We start from the raw sequence: 13,526 nt of genomic DNA, 5'->3' as shown, positions 1-13,526 counted from the left end.
AGAGCACTCTGGTTTGGTGACACTGCACATCAAGCTTCTCATTGCATGTTGGGGCCATTCATATCATTATGAATTAAATTCAGGTAGCTGGTGAATATTGAGTTCAGACTGCTCTGAAGCAGAAAATCTGATCTAATACAGGTCATTCTTGTGTAACTGTTTTCCACGAGTGGATTAAGGAACATGCCTTCTCCCAGAAGTGACAATACAGCTGCAAATGTCTGTCACCTTCACCTCATAAACAAAAGAAGCCTGTCATACCTTTTTACTTTATTGCTGCCCAAAATAGGAAAGCTAAAATTCCCTCTCTATAGCTGCCATCTATTTCTTGTTAGACAGGAAGTTAAGATCTATTCTCAGATTTCTTCTGGTGCATCTTTATTTATAACATAGAGATTAATTTTATGGGACATTTCCTGGTTATAGTTATTTTTCTCGCTCCTTTAATTAGGCATCTGTGGGTTGAAATGTCCTGAGCTTGACATTGTGAATATACCAGCTACTAAACACCCAAGCCTTAGTTTCTCTTCCAATTGTTTAAGACACTTTAGAAATCAAGCTAGGTGTGCCTTTTTTTTTTTTTTTTTTTGTACAGCCATTAACTTTTTAAATATATCTGATGGAGAAAAAAATCAATGGTCTAATAATAGATGTTCCACATTTCTTACTGTGACTCAGGACTCATTGAAAGATGTTATGTATGATGAACCTCTTCAGTAGCTTTTTCTTTCACTAAAATGCAGTGAAATAATTAATGTTTTTTGTGGTTAGCATTTAGTATTTATCATTTTGATTAACTTTCCCCCTCTTTCAAGTAGAGAAAGAAGTTTCCATAGAAATGCTGGGTGTTTCTCATTTTAACTTTTGCCTGTAGTATACTGTTTCAAATACCTCACCTTCTGTTTTCAGCAGTAAGGAAAGTTTGCTGAAACAGTGAAGGAACAATTCTGAAAGTGATATTTGCAGTAGTTAGAGCATAAACACAAAATGCTGATAACCAAGAACTGATTCAGAAGGTCATATAACTGTGGAGCCCAATATAACATGTATGTTTTCCCTAACAACTCACCATTCACTGAAGGTTCAAGCAAGAAAGGAGCTTGCTGCTTCCTTCGTACAGTAAGTCAGGAAACATATGCAACTCCATAGTTTTGTCAGCATTACGTCTTTCTGTTACAATTTAACATGCACATTGCATAGTTTTTCAACTCCACAGCAATACTGTAAAAAAATACATTGCACCAGGCCTGATTTTCATGAAGTGTTAGCTAAATATTTCATATCTTAACATTACAATAGGGAAGCCTGGCAAGCAATGTCTGTATATTTTATACCACCTACTGGCAATTTTGAGACCTGCATACATGAGGCAATGGGAGGAAAAGACAGGCTGGAGGCTTACCTGCAGCCCAAGTGAGCTGGGAGCTTTTCCAGGAACTATGTGACAAATGCCAGGTGATGCGATGGGCTTTCCTGGACGTGTGTGCACGCACGGGCGTGCTTTTGTGCCACACCTGTGCAGCTTTAAAGAGCATTTCTGAGAAGTGATCAAGTGGGTCTGCTTCAGAGCTGATCGTTTGCCTGAGAGCTCATGACCGAGCTAGGTTTGAGTCCAGAAACTATGGTTAGGCTGCAGTCTCGGCCCAGGTGGCGTGTGCTGATGAACAGGGTCAGGTTTGCACTGGCTCAGCTGGGGCACTGAGCTACTTTTGGTTTGGTCTGGTCTGATGGATTCCAGGGCAGATAGGGGTTCTGGATACGTTTTATACTGCCAGTGGCAGAAGAGCAAAGTTAGTATCTGCATTCGCTACCTGAGTGCTGTAAGGACCGGATGCCAAATAACAAACAGCTGAGGTTTGGTTTGAAGGGGGTAGGTTTGGGGATAGGCTTTGGGATTGGAGTGACCGAGGCCTCCAGTTTAGGGCTACAGCCGGGACAGGCAGCATCCCACAGCTTTGGAGTGGAGTTGAAGTTAGGTTTTACAGCACTAGCTCTAAACTTACACCGAAACAGACTGCAGATGAAGGTTTAGAACATGTAGATTTGTGGCTCAGTAAAAATGCTGTTGCCGTTTCTTTTAAGAGGCCACAGCCTTTGTGCCAAGCCAGCACCACAGGCCTCAGGGCCCATCAGGCTTTCTCTGGGCTCATCTTGGCCTGCCTAGAGATTTGCTTTAACAAGTGACAGCAATTATCTAATGACCAGGTAACTATTACCTATTTTGCTTTTGCTTTTGTATAATTGTGTGGGTTAACAGTTACATGTGTTTTTGTAACTAACACAGCAGTGACAAGTGTAGGTATTACAGGCAGAATGAACTGTCTCTGACCCTATAATAAAACGCTACACAGAGGAATAAAGGCGTGGGATGACAGCAGAGGCCTTGAAAGCACATGCACAGGATGATATGGGAGGCTCCAGTGCTATAAACAACTCTTCAGTGGTCAGTTACTTAAATGCAGCCTTGAGAGATGGGTAAAACAAGGGATAACAAAGACATAACTGACTTAGGTAAAATGCACCATAGATAGTAAATTTGGATCCAATATCGATTTGCAGACCAGTGAAGGAGTGTGTTAAACATATAAAAGTGACCCCAAGCAGACTATTCAGTGAGAAAATAAAAAACCCCATCAATATTGACATCATGCTCACCCTGGTAAAGGACTCACTATGCCAGCCTGTCCCAGACTGAATCCATTGAGCCTAGGACCCAGGGAGGAAGTGGAAGGTTAAACGTAACACCAGAGAAATGGGTGTTACTAGAAAGTTTTCATATCTGTTATTTTAACTATATATAATTTGAAATAGAAGTCCTGGTATTATTGTAAATGAACTAAAAATAGGTCTTTGATTAGCTTTCTGAGACAGCTAAGACTAACAATACATTTTTTTACTTTGCATGTACAATGAACCTGGTCTGAAATTAACACCTACAGCAGATGGAGATTTTCAATGTAATAAAGTGGTGGAAGTTCACACAACCCTTTCTGTAACCTACGTGCAAGAAATTGGTAACAATTTTTAGCTTCACCAACAACTAAAAATATATGTTTAGTAATGGATTTTGCTGGATTGCATGGTTTGCAGGGCCAGAGTTGCTAGAACTAGCTGGAATTAAGTCTTGGACTAAGACTAGATATGTCCTGAGAAGTAGCTTGGGTTGCAGCGTGGAGCAGAAGAGACCACTGGGCAAGCATTAAGACTGCAGCCACTATGGATGTTCTAGGCTTAGGTTTACAGCTGTTGCTGGCCTAGGGTTAATAGTGGAGTTTTTTCCAATGAGATTAACTAAATTTACATCTGAGTTCTACAAAGACTGCCAGACTGAGTTTGTGGAATGATGAATTGGACATCAGATGTTCTTTTAGGTTCAAGCCTTTGGATGCAGGTTATTGGAGGGATTTGTGTACAGCTGTATTATAGAAATCTATCACGATGTTTAATTTATTCTCTTTACTAAATTCACAGCAACTTTTGAAAAAGCAAACTTGATGAAAAGCTGTTACCTTTTTATAATCACACTCTCAGTGGCTTGGCAGGATAAGATAATCAGCAGCTAAAACCATCTTGGGGAAAGTTTTTCCACAGAACCATCTCTAAAACATACCTTTTTATAACCCATTTAATCCATTTTGTATAATTTTTCCCAAACATTTATGTCTCTCTGCCCCACAATCTATTCACCTATTTACATATGCACTTCTACATCAGTGTCATTGCTATTTCTATTACAGTTTATCTTTCAGGTGTCTTATCAACATGCCCAGCACCAAAACAGTCCTGGAAGCTACTCTGTACATGTTCAAATCTAACATGTGGTCACATTTTATTGTCCAGTTGTCAGTGAGCAAGAAGGTGCATTACTTATCCTGGTAAAAAGCAAACTGTCTAGAAAGGTTTTGTGCTAGGAAAGCTAGGCTAATTTTAAGCTGGGGATTTACAGAGGAAGCTGGTTTATGGCTAGATTTCCCACCAGCATTGGCTGTCTATGGGTGAGGTTAAAAGGGGCCAGGAAGCTTGGTTTTGTGGTGTACGTAGCAGGGACAATGCGGTTATTTCTAAACCTAAATCTGGCAGGAGTCACCCTTACTATGTCATTGATTCCATCATGCACGCTGTGCCTTTTAATCCATCAAGTATGATTACTTCCCTCATCCCAAACTTCAAACAGCTACAAGAGGCTGCAGTGGTTTTAAAAGACAGATTCTTAACTGAAGTTGCCACAGAAACATTTTATTTTCCCTGAAATTATGTAACTTACATGCTAAGATTGGAAGTAATCAGACCTGAACCAGTAGGTGCTTAAAATGAAATTTCAATGGCCCATCAGGGCTAAAAATGGACATTTCAGTAGAAAGAGAACATTTTATCCATCCCGATGGATCATGCAATATCTGTGTGTAGATCTGAAAGATCATGAAATGCCAATATTAGAGCTGGGCTACTCTGCCTGCCCGCTGCTGAGTTTGCTTTTTCTACCCCAAGAAGCAAGCAATGCCTCTGAGTTTCCCTCCATTATAAGGTTCAAACCCTTTTATTTCGAATAGCCTTCAGCACCACACGCGGCACCTACTTTGTTCGTCTTGTGCTCTGCAGTTGTGGTTGCTCTCTTCCTTCCTCCTGCCAACGGACTCCACTCCCCCTTCCCTGCTGCCATCCTTCCCTTCACAGTCCCACCAGCTCCTCTTCCCACTCTTGACCTCAGGCTTCCTCCTTACTTCTGACATCTGGCCAAGCACAGGCCCCCTTTGCCAACACCATTTCTGCTTCCTGGACCCTCACAGTTGTCCCATGTCAACTCACAGGCTTATTCCCTTTCTTCTCTCTTCCTGCTCCTCTTTCTGGAGCTTCCACTATATCTCTGGCAAGTCACAGTCACTCCTGTCAGCTCTTGGTTTTCATGGACACTTGAATGCCTCTGTTATCAGGCTCTACCTCTCTTTCTGAGGGATCTCCTTCTCCATGGCTTCCCAAATTGGTGTCAGGCTCTGAGGGCACCACCAGACCTTGCTGTCCCAGCCCAGTGCCCTGGGAATCCCCTCACACTGCTCATGGCCCAATATCCCATGCCAGCCCCTGGGGTTGTCAGCTGCTGCCCCAGTGACACTGCAGCAGCGCCTGTCTCCAGCTCCCCACAGCCCTGCCCAGCCACAGGCTCACCTGTGGGACCACCTTCCACAATTTTGGCCCATCCCTGTCCTCGGGGAAGTGACAGGCCCTGCCCTGACAGACTCACAGAGAGCCCCCAGGGAGCAGGTGGCCCCTGCAGTGCCCTGGCACACAGGCCATTAAGGCACCGTAGCTCTTCCTGCTCTCTATGTTGTCATCCACTTCTGGCTACAATGCCTCCTCCACAACAATGCTTCTTTTTGGCTTTTCTTCCAGATCTTTCACATTCCTCATGCTCCACCATATTCATCTTTGTCATGCTGACTTAGGCCTAGACATGCCCACAGTGTTTCCTCTCATACTGGGAACATCAGAGGCGTGCAGGTGTTTCCAGAAATGTGAAGGCAATGGAAGGTCCTTTCACTACAGTAGCCACTAGAGGCTAAAGTAAAACCTGCATTTTTCTTACAGAAAGTATTTTCCTGAGACCACGTACTCTGCAGCAGTTCTGGAGAGGAACAGTTTGGTGGCAGCATGCCTAGTAGACCCTGAAATCAGTGGCAGGAGTTGTGACAATAAGATCTGTTTCTAAAATAAATTAAAGGATTCGGACAGGAGTCAAACTGCAGGAGCCAAAGACAACCCTGGAATTGCATTATTCCCACCTTGAAACAGATGATGGTCAAAGATAAAACAATCCTTCTCACTGCCTCAACAAACAGCACAATATGTAGCAAGTTAACTCTGACACACAGGGTTGTGCACCTAGCAGAGGAGGGCCAAACAGAACAAAAAAGGCTGAAAGCATAGATGGATAAATGTTTCAATTAATCTCAGTGAGAGATGGAAACAGTCCCATACGCACTTCTTTCCATATATGCCCCATAAAAGTTTTGTATGCATTGTACGGGAGTGTTGCTTGCAGGATAGCTTTGTAGTGGGGCTATTTGGATGAAACCAACATCTATCTCAGCAGCACCTGGGCTTGCCTTGTTTCAGCTACCTCTCAGTTTGCTCACCTGGTTACAGTGAGGGAAAGCATTCCTTCAGTGGCACATCACCACCGTGTGGACAAGTTTAATTAGTGCAGCTCTCAGTTTCTTAGGGGAAAAGGTGGCTGACCTAAGTAAATTAACTTCAGCTTAAGTTGGAGTCTAAATGTATTTTGGGTAGTCTATGATCTTGTCTATACTGGGGAACTGATTTGCATAGCTGAAAGATTCAGCTATTCTGGAACAGCTCTTCGAGAGTACAGGAAAGTTTTCAGAAATAGCAAAAATGTTCGCATTACACTGGAACAGCAAAAGTAGTCAACTTTCCTAAATTAGCAGGTCTAATTGGGTGCAACTTATGTATTCAGGTAGATGGACAAAGTGCTCTAATTGTAATCAGGAGAAGCTAAGGGAATATGCAAATATTTTAAATAAACCACTTCTTCCTATGCCATTCTGATATTTCCTGGCACACCTTTATCTCTGCCCTAGAGCATGGAAATGATACAAACTCTAACTTCCACAGGGCCAACATTGTTGAATTCATTTGTAAGGTGCCATGATGAATTGAAGTACTCTAGGAAAAATTCTAGGCATAAATAGCTTAATGGATATAGGGCTCACTGTTGAGATACATTCAAGTTCTAGCTCTATTTAATTTGGGTAAGACACTGAGCCTTGGTGTCTTACTTTACTAGGCTATTGCATACTTTAAGTATCTCTCAAGGTCTCTGTTGAAGTTTCATTTTTACATAGATGTGAATGGGAAATGGAAGACTGTTCTAAGTCTACTGCAAACAAAAGGAGATTGTTCTTCATAGAGGGTAGTTAAGCTGCAAATCTCCCTGTATATGTATGGCTTCAAAAAAGGAGGGTTGCACAAATTCAGGGAATAAAAAGTTGATGATAGCTGCTAAATACAAAATACCACATCCGAATCACAAATCACAAGAGGCTGGGAAAGTAGATGGATTTTGGATCTCATACAGTACATATGTTCCAGGGCACCAGAGGTAGATACCCTGACTGACTACTAGGGTACAGGCTGTTTAATTATGTCTCAACTAGTGCTAATTCTTTTTATAAATCAGAACAGTTTCACTAAGAAATGTTAAAGAGAAGAATCCCTATGCATGTCATACTCTTGTGCAATGTCTCCAAAGTATGTCAAATGAACTGTCTCATGGTAACACATGGCAAAGGTTCCCAGTAGGCCTCCAGCTCCCTCCCAGTCTCTATGTTCAAAGACCGAGAAGCCCGAAAAGCCAGCCTCAGAGAGAGGCAGGCAGGCCATGCTGAGAGCTGGCCGGCCACAAGCCCCCATCAGCACCTGCCCACCATCCTGCATCTGCCACGTTGAATTGTGTGTGGGCTCAGGGCTCGAGTTTCCTCTTAGGATCAAACATGCCAGACATCTGAATATCAGTTTTCTGCTTCCTAGGAGTGCACCCTGGGCATCAAGCTGTGAGAGATTCAGGGTGTGTCTCTCCTGTTCTTTGCACTTTCTCTCTTTTTTTTTTTTTTTTTTTTTTTTTTTTTAATTGGAAAGACTGATTTATTTCCCATGGAGAGCAGGGAAACTTGAATCTCAAACAAAGAGAAATGCCAGGAGAGAAAAACTATTTCCTGTCCAGGTCTATATCTACAATGGCTACAAAATTATAGAGCAGCCTAGAATAATTATCATTTAACAGCTTCCAGCCTTGGCAATCCATTTTTTATTTCTCTAAGCTAAAACATAAATTATCAACAGCATTTTCTGCATAGGCTGTATAAAACCTCTGTTATTCAGTCCAAACCCACATGATTTCCTGACTGGTGCACTGAAAATAAGCTGAAAGGCAGCAAGACTATAGAAAGCCTTTCAAAAGTGTTCACATTGAATAGAGACAACCCCAAAAGCCCATTGGGAAGGCCTTTTCTTTATCAACTGATGGCAGAGCCCTGTGTGTTCCTGACAGAACTCAGCTACCCTATCAATCAAAGTGACTGAAATCCACCACAAAGCCAATTCGGCACCTCCAACGGCTGGAGTAATTCAGCATGAACATAATTGCTTTTACTTAGGTTTATAATTAGGACCCATTTGACAAATGTCGCTCTAGCTGGGCCAGGGATAATGATCAGGATGTAATGAGTTGTGGGATCCCTACCTTCTGGGCCATGGCTCCCTGCGTGCTGAGGAGAGAGCTGCAGTCCCCTTCATGGTATTCTTCTTTACATTCACGGCAGAACACAAACTGGAAAACAAACCAAAGCGCACAAGTCATAAAAACACATTAGGGATATAGACAGCAGGTTACAATCATGAAGAGTCATCCAGCAGATGATCTCTTGCCCTTCTCATCCCATTAAATTCCCATAATCCTCCTAATTGTGCATCTTATTATAGACCCTGATCATTAACACAACAATTTTGCTGTTATTATTATACATTTCATTGGTGAAGTAACATAAATGCCATTATTAAAAATGAGATTTTGCTACATGGTCCATTTAGGGACATAAAGTCATACGAGGTACTTTTGGGTGTGTTTCTCCTACAGTGAAATCTGTTTATACAAGAAGGGTACTGGCTGAAACAAGCAGTTCTGCTTTACAGTGTTTGCTAATGGAAATAGTCTATTCATAGTTCTGAAGCAAATGCATTCTCTATGGAAAACTATTGCTGACTTTACTAGGGGATGATCACTTTATATAGGCCATATGAAATACCATTTTCTAGAAAATTATATCCTCGCCATAGACTTTTATAGAGTGGCTTAAAAAAAATCCATAGAAAGAACACAATGATAGGTTACTTAACAAGGGGTTTAGGGGACTACCTCTAGACCTTTATTGCATTTCTAGCAATTGTTCTGGTTTCATCTTCCTTCAATTACATTGTTCTTTACATAAGGCTTCGTTGAAAAGTAATGTCTTTTGCAGATGAGTAAAACAATTGTCCCTACCTCAGCCTGAGCCTCCTCTGCCACCTAAACTAGTTCATATGTATCAAGTTTGATGCATCATTTTTAAACTCTAAAAATGAAGATTTCTGTCTTGACATGTGTCAAAATCTTTGACCCATCAATGCTGCATTAAATTCTGTGTCCTTGCAGGTAAGGGGAAAAGTCAATAATGTAAAATGGATCTCTTTTATGCTGTTTTAAATCTATGCTGTCTTGATGCAACTCCAGACTCTGAAAGATCTCTCAGCAGTAAGCCATTCTGACTGGCATTATAAACAAGACTGATAAAACAGCCTTGATTTTTAGATACAGAGCTGCATTCACATGTAATGAATAAAGGGTATCAGGAGGACACGACACTAGAACATTTGTCTGCCACAAATTCCAGCTTTTGCAATTTCATTTTAAACTCTTTCAAGCTGTATTGTCACTTTTCTAAGAAGCACTGAAAATCGTATTTCATTGTTATGCTAAAGAAACTGCACTTTTATGGAAAGAAGCATTGTGCAAGTCCATAAGGATTGATCCTGTTATTCAGAAAGTCATAGAAATTTGTAGTGGAGGAGTGGAGTGACTGTTCTAACCTCCAGAGATATCAAACCTAATCACGCACTTACTTTCTTGTCACTTCTCTCCACTATTTTGTCAATGATTTAAAATGTTTTATTTTACTTCAACTAAAACAGATTTGTTAATTCCCTTGTGCTTGTTAGCAAACAGCTTAACAATGGAGGCATTTTTGCAAGGTAAGTTGTATGAGAGGCTGCATTACTGTAATAGAGCATCATTTAAAAGCAACAATTTGCACTGCATTAGTGGTCAAGTTTCAGCCATGTTGAACACTGCTCAAACACATATGGAGAGGCACTCTCTGTCTGGGTACCTAATACTTCAAAGACTTATTATCCCTTAACGATTAAGGTTATGGCCAGGATTAACCACATTTCCAACTGTGTATCCTATTCCCTTTTATTTCCTTATGAACACATCTGGCTGAAAACATTTGTCTGGAAGGGTTTTGTACACACTTGCTTTATCACTGTCTTATCACACAAGGCCTCAGCTTGCTTTCCTCACTCTAGCCTCTCTCACTTTTCCCATGTAAGTACAATTTTAAACCTTTCATAAACATTGAAAGGGGGGAAATACTGAAGAAAGAAAGAAAAAACACCAACAGGGCATATATTTTGCAAATACATTCTGGCTGCCTCACAGTGTAGTTTATGTGGCATTGCTATTTATTATAATAATAAAATTCATAAATTCACACCATATTATTTAAAGATGTAAAATGCATTTCCTCATTATACAGGACACTTTTTATATTTGCCTTTAAAATAAAAAATCCTCAGGACCAATGTTTTCCCCATAAGCTTGCTGTACTGGAAACATGCATGAGTGTATAACTGGGCCTTTCACTAACAATTGCATATCCTGCAAGCAAGTCCACGAGTGAGCCTGCCACATCCTTGTAATGAAACAAAGCCTGATTTTTTTTGGTGAGACAGGATACTCTTTTCACATCTTATTAGATAATGGATGAGATGTAAAATCAGTTCTGTGGCAAAAGAACACCCCGGAGGCTGATCAGTTTGTCAGAATAAATAGGAATCTCCCAACAGAAATGCATTAAAGACTCCCTTTTTATGACAAAGCATGCATCATAAAGAAAATTCATGTCACTTACAACGAAAAGCAGTTTCTAATAGTTTTATTCATTTTTTACATTCAGACATGAAAAATATAATAAAGTTTCAGTAATAAAATACAGCAACTGTAAAAATGCTGTCAGTTAACTTGTATTTTGTGGCTTCATTAATATTAATACAGTTATTTTGCCCTTGGAAAGAAAAGGATTTAAGTTGTTCAGTCAGGATTTAAGAGTTTTGCATAAATTTAATATTAGTAAGTGTTTAAAATTACTGTAAGTAGTGTAATTACTGATAATAGTCGCTCTCTTTCCCTTCACTTGCCAAAAGAAGACTGGCAGATTACTGTGATAATATAAACAGCATATGAACTTTCTATGTCTCTGTGTATTTAGCACATACTGTTGTTACCCTTGAAAGATTCTTGGGTTGGAAAACAACCAACACAAAGAATAAATCCCAAAGGTCCCAAGCCTACCCTCTAGGTTTATGCATTAAAAAGAGGATTAGAAGGGAAATCCCCAAAGTACTTAAGGGATTTAGGCACTGGAAATTAATATAACCTGTGTGTGTGCTATTACAGGCTTTCGAGTACCTGTAAAAATGTATGAGATAGGCCTAAGCAGAAATCCTGAATCCAAGCGACTTCAGAAGAGGAGGTCTTAAAAACCTCAACAGGGATCCAGATCCTGTTTTAAAAATCCTTCTATCTTTATGATCATTCAAAAAAAAGAGAAAATCAGACCAAACTCCGGTCAGCTCTATGGAATTCAAACTCCACAGATGACATCTGCAGTGCCAAGAGTGACGCTGAATAGAAACTAGGATGGTGAAACCAAGATATAGTTTTAGTTATTCCTGACTGGCCCAATTATAGTGTTTCAAGTGTTTTAAGTTTGAAAGTGGGAGTAGAATGTAGCTCTTTCTTTGGATGCAAGGAAAATGAGTTTTTCATTTACATAGTATGCTGGTTGTTTTTTTTTTCAAACAAGATTTTGCCATTTCCTTTTTCACAACATTTCAAAGATCTGTTTTCCCTTGGATTAAACAGCAGAGCTCTAATTCTCTCTCTTGCCTACTGCAAATGCCTTTTCTTTGGTCTGTGATAGTATCTCCCTATAGTGCTTATAAAATATTATTGTTAACATATCTTTCTTCCAAATTCAATGTAATACTCCCATTCTTGAATCCCTACACAAAGCTTCAAGTCTGAGCTCTCTACTATAATTATAAAGTTTCTCCTAAACTCAGATATTCCTTTTCTTTTTTGCCTTTACTTCCTCCGATGTGTCTACACAGCAGAATGAAGTCAAGGTTGCAGTGAGGTAGTCATAGCCAAGATTTAATCTTTAATCTGCAGCACTGTAGGTGCACTGCTAGGGATTTATGTGTGAGCTAACAACTCAGGCACACACCTAGATTTCTTACCAGGCTTCTGCAATCGATGTAGAAATCTGGACAGCCACATTGTCACTCCTACAGTTATCGCTATTAGCTAGAGTGAAGACAGACTATATATGACACATGGTTTGGCCAAAGCCTTTCTTTCAAAATGGACATTCTCATCCAGATTAAAGACATGAAGTGAGGAAAGAAGCACTCATACCTCTGGTATAGTGTTTTAATGGCGCTTCAAAATCACTGTTAAATATTGTAGCTAAGGTCTACTTTGTTCCTTTCTGGTTTCAGCTTCCAACCACTGCTCTCTGCTTTGCATCTCTCTGCTAAAATAGAGTATTTCAGTATCCCATATTTTCTTCCTGTGAAGGTACTTATGCGCTGTAATCAGGATACCTCTGACTCCTCTTTAACCTAAACAGGGAAACTCTTAAGTTTCTCACTGGTTAAGCCGTTCCTCCTCCCCCTCTCCTCCAGCCCCAGATCATATTCATGGCACTTATATGGGGACTGTCCTGCTTTTATCATTAACTACATTTAACTAATCTTTATATCATTGCTGTGCTGTACCAGCAGAGTCTCTATTTACTTCTGGATCACTGCTGAGTATTGAATTGTGACAGGTTTGTTGTCAGTCTCCACTGAATGCTGCTAGCTATACCCTGCTACACATAGATTCTTCACAGAAAACGCTACTTTCTGTGATCTGCCAGTTCTTAATCCACACAACCACAGCTCAGCGAGGCATCCATATTGCATCGTCTGACAGTGATGAGACTATGCTGCTGCACAGACCCTAACTGTATCAGTTGGAACCCAGCCCCCTAAAGCCTTTTATTGACACATTACGGTGATGATTTCCTTATCAGAATATTCTGGCGTTTGATGTCTTACAAAAATTGAAATTGATTTTGTGCAATTACTTTTTCTTATCGAACTTGTAATCTCATCACAGAACAAAATCAGTTTCTTCTGATATGACCTGCTGTCATTGAGAATATATTGACTAGAAATCTTATCAAAACTGTTTTGTCTTCTCTGTTTTTCCACCTTTTCTTTCTTTGATCTCCCTTCATTCAGTATTGGCTGTCTGGACGCTTCATTACAGATGGGAATCATAAAAATTAAAGCTACTGAATGAAGGCAGGATCAACATCTCCATCAGTACTGGAGCTTTCTGCCAGTAGTGCAAAACTAGTATGTAAGAGATGCAAAGGTTCCTCAGACTATATGAATAAAGAATAACAACACAGATCTTCTCACCTTTCATTTAAAATGCAGAGCTTATAAATTTTATCTTGCCTTTTCAGGCAAGCAAGTACTTCAAGAAATCAACCTTCAATGCCTGTACTCACTCTTTCCCCTAAAATCAATTCCAAATACAAACCATGAGTACTACATTATAATCATAGTTCATGCTAAGA

The 13,526-nt window shown here is 40.2% G+C and overlaps 1 protein-coding gene across 1 annotated transcript in view; it reads right to left on the bottom strand.

Annotated features, from left to right (window-relative positions):
* PRKN (parkin RBR E3 ubiquitin protein ligase) overlaps positions 1-13,526 on the bottom strand; it is a 543,490-nt gene that overhangs the window by 11,370 nt on the left and 518,594 nt on the right. The window contains exon 9 of the mRNA XM_033011713.2: positions 8,258-8,344. Within this exon, the coding sequence (XP_032867604.2) occupies positions 8,258-8,344 (87 nt within the window). The remainder of the gene's footprint in view (positions 1-8,257; positions 8,345-13,526) is intronic.

Source organism: Tyto alba, unplaced genomic scaffold (assembly GCF_018691265.1).
Source record: "Tyto alba isolate M040663 unplaced genomic scaffold, T.alba_DEE_v4.0 Super-Scaffold_22, whole genome shotgun sequence".
Taxonomy (NCBI): Eukaryota; Metazoa; Chordata; class Aves; order Strigiformes; family Tytonidae; genus Tyto; species Tyto alba.
Note: the sequence above shows the minus strand (reverse complement) of the source record. Positions and strands in the feature narration are given on the sequence as shown.